This window comes from Salvelinus alpinus, chromosome 29, assembly GCF_045679555.1.
Source record: "Salvelinus alpinus chromosome 29, SLU_Salpinus.1, whole genome shotgun sequence".
Classification (NCBI taxonomy): domain Eukaryota; kingdom Metazoa; phylum Chordata; class Actinopteri; order Salmoniformes; family Salmonidae; genus Salvelinus; species Salvelinus alpinus.
Genome location: NC_092114.1, coordinates 46,329,930 through 46,338,712, shown reverse-complemented (window position 1 = coordinate 46,338,712; position 8,783 = coordinate 46,329,930). Strand labels below are relative to the sequence as shown.

General features: G+C 40.4%; 1 protein-coding gene and 1 long non-coding RNA gene across 2 annotated transcripts; both read right to left on the bottom strand.

Moving 5' to 3' along the window:
* Window positions 1-602: 602 nt before the first annotated feature.
* On the bottom strand, window positions 603-2,288 carry LOC139559092 (uncharacterized). Its single transcript, XR_011671686.1, has 3 exons — window positions 2,147-2,288; window positions 920-984; window positions 603-819 (listed from the first exon to the last, which is right to left on the bottom strand). It is a non-coding gene; the product is annotated as an uncharacterized lncRNA (long non-coding RNA).
* Window positions 2,289-2,512: 224 nt separating this feature from the next.
* LOC139558829 (myoneurin-like) lies at window positions 2,513-6,324 on the bottom strand. Its single transcript, XM_071374326.1, has 2 exons — window positions 6,098-6,324; window positions 2,513-5,245 (listed from the first exon to the last, which is right to left on the bottom strand). The coding sequence occupies exon 2, from the start codon at window positions 5,160-5,162 to the stop codon at window positions 4,056-4,058; it is 1,107 nt and encodes a 368-aa protein (XP_071230427.1). The 5' UTR covers window positions 5,163-5,245; window positions 6,098-6,324; the 3' UTR covers window positions 2,513-4,055.
* Between the last annotated feature and the right edge of the window lie 2,459 nt (window positions 6,325-8,783).

The following is an 8,783-nucleotide window of genomic DNA, read 5'->3' as shown; positions in this document are numbered from 1 at the left end:
TTCTTTTTTACATCAAATCCAGAAGCCAAAATACAACTTTCCTGAACATTGGTTAGACCCACAGGGCATAATCGTTCTAAGAAAGGGGAACACTTATCTTGGATGACTTCTGTTGCCCCTCGTTGAAGATCTTGAGCCATGATCTTTGAATGACTGTGGATGTCCGAAAAAGGACTAGAGTCATCTTCATTCTTCACCTTAAATGCTGCCATATTCTTCCTATATGTTTTGTCAGTCAGGATCTCTTCTCCCCCTTCTGCTCCCTTTTGACAAAAAAATGAGAATGGAGTACAAATAAGTGATTATTATTGGAATAAGGTCTATAAAACATTTACATTTCTGCTTTGTAATATTGTTTAAGGATGTCCTACCTTGTGTTCAGTGATTTTCTGACAAGAATGGCTTGGTAAATTTCTAGTTTCATCTGTTGAGTAGTCGCCTGCTTCATCTATGCTGTCCCAACTCTTCTCCATGTTGTCAAAGGCTTTCAGGAGAACTTGGACAAGAAGTTCATCTGCAACCTTCATATGAGAAACAAACATAAAATACATTGTCCACTATGTTCCAAATAGAGCAATCAACAGCACAACACTTATATAAGTAGCACTTATATCAGTGCTATTTTTTTTTTTACCTTTATTTTACTAGGCAAGTCAGTTAAGAACAAATTCTTATTTTCAATGACGGCCTAGGAACAGTGGGTTAACTGCCTGTTCAGGGGCAGAACGACAGATTTGTACCTTGTCAGCTCGGGGATTCGATCTCGCAACCTTTCGGTTACTAGTCCAACGCTCTAACCACTAGGCTACGCTGCCGCCCCTATTGTATGCAACAACAAAAAATATGTTGGCAATGGCATCATTATGATTAAAATAGCCTTCTAGGATATATCATTTTGAAAAATATGAAATGTACTCACTGCAGATCATATCCAGACGCCTTCAGTTATCTGGGAAAAGACAAGTGCTCCTTGGTTGGCTATGGCTAAAATATAAGAATTAATACATTATAAAACATTTGTAAACACACAAACTTTTGTTGTTGAATTTCTGATACATCATTTGATATATTGTAACATTAGTACAGTATAATGTAGTCCAAAGGCCAGCAGATGGCGATATTGAGTCGTTTCATCTTACCGTCCAAAGGGAATCTATGCAGCCGGCTATACACTCGTTTCCCGTGGACCTGTACGTACATAAAACATTCTCCATACAGGCTGCAAAGCGGTCAATTTCCTCCTTAACTCAATTTAATGGCGAGAAGGGGGGGGATAAAAAAAATCTGGGAAAATGTGTACTTTCTTTATGAAACACAATTTTCTACTACCATGCTACAGTGCTAATACTAGTCCCGGATGCTAGCCATAATGCTAGTATCACATTCAGATAATCAGGTTGCAGCAGTCTGATTTTTCACTACTGATCTGATAGTTTCAGAACGGTCTAGCATTAGCCACTGTAGCATGGTGGTGGAGAATGGTGTTTCACAAAGAAAGTATGCACAATTTCCTTGTTTTTTTCTGCCATCTCGCCATTAAAACTAGTTAAGGCGAGAATGTTTAATGATGAACTGGTCCATACAAGTGTATAGCAGGCTGCATAGATTCCCTTTGGACGGTAAGAAGGAACGACTCAATATCGCCATCTGCCGGCCTTTTGGGCTAGGCTAAGTATAATGCAGCAAACAAACAGTGAGATTTACTATAAACCAAATCCACCCTGCACCATCCTAATTGGTAGTCCATGAAACACATGCATGCTTGTGACCACAACAAATGGTCCATATTATTGTACACATTGATTTTGTGAGTGCAGTTTTCAGATGAATATTGTGTAGCTAATTAATTTAGTCTGATGCATAGCCTAGTCGGTGGACTGGAGAACATAGCTAGCCAACAGGGTTTGTTTATTCAACTAGCTAGGGTGGGGGTGAAAAATACTAAACTGCCATCACACCAGATGGTTTATCATTTTAATTTATGTAGTTTAAATGTCAAGCAATGATACAAGCACGTGTCACTCGGCACATAATTATAACCTCTTGTCTTGCTACTAGTGTAACGTGTAGCTTACTAACTGTAGCTAACGCAGGGCTACCATCACCACACATTCCCACTCCACCCGTTTCATATGCATGCACGTACCATTAGCTAGAACGTGAACTCGTGAAGTCTCTGATCTGCAAAATTACGAAATCGAGATACATTTTGGAAACAACGTCAAAGACGCCCATTTCGAAAGTCATTTCATTCGATTTTGTTTTCCTCTGAGAACCATCTGAGGACCGGAAGTTGGTGTCTAACCATGCGCGACATAAGCACCGAGTGGGTCCAATAAATGGAGTTAACGTTCCACCAAACTTTTTATACCTGACCAGCCACGAAGATATGTTTCTATTAAATTAGACTTTTATTCATCACATTAAGCTTTACAATCCTACAAAATAAAGCCGAAATTAATCCTATTTTGGTTTTTATTGAGATTAAAAAAACATCAACAAATAAAACAAATCTTGACATTTCACTTTATTACAGCAAACTTTCAAATAATTTTCTCTTGAACAAAACTCAAATTCATATTACCCTCAAATTAATGTTAGGTGGCTTCACAGACCCATTTCTAATTACAGAGATAGATGCAGTATGTTTTACAATATGTATGTTTTTATCTGTATAGTTCAACTGCATTGTCAAAAACATTATTACAAGACAAGAACATTGAATTAATCGAAGCAACATAGGATAAGAGCAGACCAAGTTGAAAACATGAAACTGTAAGAAACTTGTTACAGGAACGTGATATTCATACAAATTATAGATGTTGCTGTGTACCTCAATTACGATTTCTATATTACAGAAATTACAAAGTTACAATGCAGTATGAACTGATATTGTCATGCACACAATTCATTAAAGAAATGAATAGCAGGCTAGAAGACATGTTTAACATACATGCAATCTTGAACAACATTTACATACAACTTCGCCCAGTCTGTGAAACCAAGCCATCCACTTCAGTTGAAAGCAAAGTAATAAAAAACAAGTAAAAATAGTTGACAGCTAACAGATAACAAAGTCTTAAAAATAACTATGAGTAGTGATGTTTAGTGAATTACAAGGATGATACTAGCTAACAAAAACCCCTCACAGTAGACAATAACTACACATCTTCTGGGAGAAATCTTAGTGATGATTGGATTGGAAGTTCACAGTTACCGTCTTGACTCCACAAGGTGAAGTATGCAATGAACCAAGTGAAAGAAAGTGCAACTATGTTTAATGGCGCCGTCCCAAATGGCACCTTATTCCCTTTATAGTGCTCTACTTTTGACAAGGGTCCGTAGGCTCTGGTCAAAGTAGTGTACTTTATAGGGAAGAGTGTGCCATGACAGTGACACTAACAAAATCTGTATCGAAACAAAGATGGCTGGGAAGGAGAAGTTGTTACATTCAAAGCTTTGGCAATTAAGGGAAATAAAATTACAAGACATTAGCATTTAGAAAATTGCAGACCCTCAGGAGAGATAAGACAACAATTAAAAGTATGTTATTATTTATTTATTACAAGAAACAAAACACTGATTTAACCCATTTTAGCTTCTTATTTACCTATATGAGTAAATAGACAATTGATTCATACATTCCCGATCTTTCCCACATTGTAACATTTCGGATGGAGATGAAGAAACATCTCGGTTAAAGCTCAATGAGAATATCATGACCTAAAGGATGAGCATGGAATTAGAAACAGTATCCAAATGGGATAAGTCTGCACAGACCAATATATTATCAACTGTCAATGAAATTGTCTTCACATCATTCGAGCTATGAAGGAAAAAATAATTCACATGGGTTCCACAAACCATCAAAAATAATAGCAAGAGCAAATAGACACCTAGGTTAATTGAGAAAACTAAAAAGAGTTAGGCAAGAGCTATCCCATTAATAAAATGTTAAAAACATGTCCATTCATCCTACAAGATGCTACTGATATTTTGTGTTTCCCGGCAACAAGGTATGTTGTCTTGATCAGTTTGCTCCACCTAGGTTCCTTTTACTTTAGAACCTTTTTGGTTGAACCAGGCTTCCTGCCCCGCCTTTTAGAAACAACCCCCACCTTCTTTAGGGCTGCCGCCACCTTACCAGGTTTGTTAGCCTTGTGATGACCACTGTGTGGATTTATTTCCTCTTCAACTGGAGACAAGTCTTCGTCCTCATTTTTCTCTGCATCTTCATTTTCCTCCTCCTCTGAATCATAAGTTGTATAATCAACTTTCACAGTCTTTCTCCTGCCTCTTCGCCTCTGGGCTTGGATGGCAGCTTCATCTAACACATTTGCTTTACCATTGGTGCAGCGGTAAAGCTTTACTATTGGAGAAACAGTGCACCCCCGTTTGGCTGGGGGTGCAGTATTGGAACTATCCTTCTCTGCTGCTCTCTTGGCTTTGTTTGCTTGAACGGAGCCTAAGGGGCGGCCCCTCTTTCGCGGGGAACCATCTTTAACGGGTGGCTCGGAAACTTTAGAGGTTGGAGGTGGGTTCTTCCGTAAGTGGGCACCTTTACCTATTATTGCTTTGCGTGGACGGCCTCTTCCCCGTGGCTCGGCAGAGGTGGCTGGGGGATCCATGCAGGGATGGATGCGCGGCCTTCCGAGAGGCTTCCACACTCTTGATCCCTTTGGTTGGCTTTTCGGTTTCTTTCTCTTTTCTTCCTCCTCGGTTGATAGTGGGTTCTTCCTCGGCCTACCCCTTTTTTTTTGTTGTTTAACTTTTTGGGGCCGGCCATGCTTCAGAGGTGCAGTTGGCTCTGCTGAAACAGCATTAGGGTCAACCACTTTACGTGGCCTACCCCGTGGCTGCTTGTCTAGTACCCTCAGTATCTTGGGTGTCTTAGAGCCTGATCCTTTGGGCCTTCCCTTTCCCCTCTTAGGTGGTATGGGGTTGCCATTAGACAAGGCTTCACCTAACTCCTCATCACTACCAGTATCAGAGGCAATTATCTGTCCTTTTTCCGACACTGTTGCCCCTTCTTCCGACATTGTTGCCCCTTCTTCCGACATTGTTGCCCCTTCTTCAGACATTGTTGCCCCTTCTTCAGACATTGTTGCCCCTTCTTCAGACATTGTTGCCCCTTCTTCAGACATTGTTGCCCCTTCCTTCATCTGTTTTCTTGCAACCTGGCTCCTTCGTTCTTTCCTTCCAGCTCACTTTCTTGGAGGACTAGTGAACTACTTAGGGCTTCCCACTGTAAAACACACATCTCGAGAAAGTTACAAAACAAACAAATGTTCTTTGTGCACCCCCTCATTGCTTCATAAAACTGACCTACATGGGCACGAGAAAGTGTAGCTAACATGTATTGCAACATGCACAGCCTAAACACTGATTCTGTGTTTACTGATTTTTCATTTATGTATATGGTAAGGTGCGCAAAACTAACAAAATCTGATATGAACATCTCCAAGACATCTCGAATTAAGGTTACTGCATTGAAGCGATTCTGAAATCTAGCTAGCTAATATCCTGAATCAGTGATTGTTTTGGTTAGTAGTAGTTAGCTAACTTTACCAGCTGTTCGAGGAAACATAATATTAATATTTTAGGACAGGGTTTCCCACACTCGGTCCTGCCCACCCCTGGGTGCACGTTTTGTTTATTTCCTAAGCACTACATAGCTGATTGAAATAATCAAAGTTTGATGATGAATTGGATATTTGAATCAAATGGGTAGTGTTTGCGCAAAAACAAAAACGTGCACACAGGGGGAGGGAGGGGCCCAGGACCGAGTTTGGGTAACCCTGTTCGAGAAGTAACTAGTTAACTAAATGGACTTGAAAATAAACTAGCTAATTGGCTAACTACGTAGCATCGACAGCTATTTCGCTAGGTAGCTACCTAGCTAGTTATCTTGACAAAGCCAACTGACTAGCTAGCTAGTTAAATAAAGGTTAAATAAAAAATCAAATAAATAAAAGCTAGCAAGCAGCAGCACGAACGCCTGCGACAGCCATGGATAGCAAGCTAGCTAGCTAACGCCGTTAGCTTGCTAGCGAAGCTAGTTTAATGAAAATACCACACTGCGCAGCATACGCCTCACCTTGGTAAAATCCTTGGTTAGATATCGTTTAATCTCATGAAAGTTGACAGATGGTTAATTTGTCCTTGTTGTTGTTTTTTAGATAGCTAGCGATGTAAATTTCAAACGGAAGTTGTGGGGGCTGATTTGTAAACCCCTCTACTAAGGGCAAGTGGGACCCCTTTTTTCAGTTCCGTTCCTTGAAATCAAAAATCTGTTGTCTATGACCTCTTCCTTCACAGGACACTGATGACACTTGTGGTTAGTGCTACACCCAGAGAGTTTGCCATAGTTGTTGATGCTATTCCATCTGGAACTCTCATGTCGTTTAGAGTTGTAACCAGACCTCATTTTCTTGACCTACCCTCCTTAATCCAGTTGACTCTCCAATAGGAAAAATGTGTTTCTCCTTGCTCCCTCAGAACAACAGATCTATACGTGCTTTATTTCAAAGGGATATTGTATCCATTCCTTATGTAATATCTGTTGGGAAAAAGTCTGGTTATTATCACACAAATACCTGCTTTTTAACGGTCAAAGATGTCTCTTTCAGAATGATCCATAAGTATTACCCTGCAAATCATTACCTGAAGAAACTCAAAAAAGACATTAACTGTACTTTTTGTGTTGAGCATCCAGAAACAGTTTTGCATTTATTTTGGCATTGTCTACATGTAAAGAAATTCTGGAAAAATATTCATAGTTTTATAATTGTTCATATTCTTGATGACTTTTGTTTTTTTATGGGAGAATGTGCTGCTCGGTTTCCTTAACTATAAAAAGGATACAGAAAAACAATTTTACCTTAGATCTAATTGTGCTAATGGCAAAATGTCATATTCATTAATGGAAATTCACAAGTGAAAAAACACTCTTCTGTGTTTTCTATAAGGAATTCGAGCAGTACTAAGACCATTCTACATTCTTCTAATAAGAAAGCTGTTCACCTCTTAAGGATCGGACCCTTTTTTTCAATTTTCGTCTAAAATGACATACCCAAATCGAACTACCTGTAGGGTCTGAAGCAAGGATATGCATATTCTTGGTACCATTTGAAAGGAAACACTTTGAAGTTTGTGGAAATGTGAAAGGAATGTAGGAGAATATAACACATTAGATATGGTAAAAGATAATACAAAGGAAAAATCTACCGTTTTTATTTTTTATTTTGTACCATCATCTTTGAAATGCAAGAGAAAGGCCATAATGTACAGTCGTGGCTAAACGTTTTGAGAATGACACAAATATTAATTTCCACAAAGTTTGCTGCATCAGTGTCTTTAGATATTTTTGTCAGATGTTACTATGGAATACTGAAGTATAATTACAAGCAGTTCAATAAGTGTCAAAGGCTTTTATTGACAATTACATGAAGTTGATGCAAAGAGTCAATATTTGCAGTGTTGACCCTTCTTTTTCAAGACCTCTGCAATCCGCGCTGGCATGCTGTCAATTAACTTCTGGACCACATCCTGGGCCACATTAACTTCTGGGCCACAACCTCTGCAATCCACTCTGGCATGCTGTCAATTAACTTCTGGGCCAGAGCCACATAATCAATGCTTGGAGTTTGTCAGAATTTGTGGGCTTTTGTTTGTCCACCCACCTCTTGAGGATTGACCACAAGCTCTCAATGGGATTAAGGTCTGGGGAGTTTCCTGGCCATGGACCCAAAATATCATTTTTTTGTTCCCCGAGCCACTTAGTAATCACTTTTGCCTTATGGCAAGGTGCTCCATCATGCTGGAAAAGGCGTTGTTCGTCACCAAGCTGTTCCTGGATGGTTGGGAGAAGTTGCTCTCGGAGGATGTGTTGGTACCATGCTTTATTCATGGCTGTGTTCTTAGGCAAAATTGTGAGTGAGCCCACTCCCTTGGCTGAGAAGCAACCCCACACATGAATGGTCTTAGGATGCTTTACTGTTGGCATGACACAGGACTGATGGTAGCGCTCACCTTGTCTTCTCCGGACAAGCTTTTTTCCGGATGCCCCAAACAATCGGAAAGGGGATTCATCAGAGAAAATGACTTTACCCCAGTCCTCAGCAGTCCAATCCCTGTACCTTTTGCAGAATATCAGTCTGTCCCTGATGTTTTTCCTGGAGAGAAGTGGCTTCTTTGCTGCCCTTCTTGACACCAGGCCATCCTCCAAAAGTCTTCGCCTCACTGTGCATGCAGATGCACTCACACCTGCCTGCTGCCATTCCTGAGCAAGCTCTGTACTGGTGGTGCCCCGATCCAGCAGCTGAATCAACTTCAGGAGACGGTCCTGGTGCTTGCTGGACTTTCTTGGGCGACCTGAAGCCTTCTTCACAACAATTGAACCGCTCTCCTTGAAGTTCTTGATGATCCGATAAATGGTTGATTTTAGGTACAATCTTACAGGCAGCAATATCCTTGCCTGTGAAGCCCTTTTTGTGCAAAGCAATGATGACCTCACGTGTTTCCTTGCAGGTAACCATGGTTGACAGAGGAAGAACAATGATTCCAAGCACCACCCTCCTTTTGAAGCTTCCAGTCTGTTATTCGAACTCAATCAGCATGACAGAGTGATCTCCAGCCTTGTCCTCGTCAACACTCACACCTGTGTTAACGAGAGAATCACTGACATGATGTCAGCTGGTTGTTTTGTGGCAGGGCTGAAATGCAGTGGAAATGTTTTTGTTGGGATTCAGTTCATTTGCATGGCAAAGAGGGACTTTGCAATT

Excerpts from the sequence above, each read along its gene's own strand:
- LOC139558829 (XM_071374326.1), bottom strand. The coding sequence starts at position 5,162 with ATGAAGGAAGGGGCAACAATGTCTGAAGAAGGGGCAACAATGTCTGAA.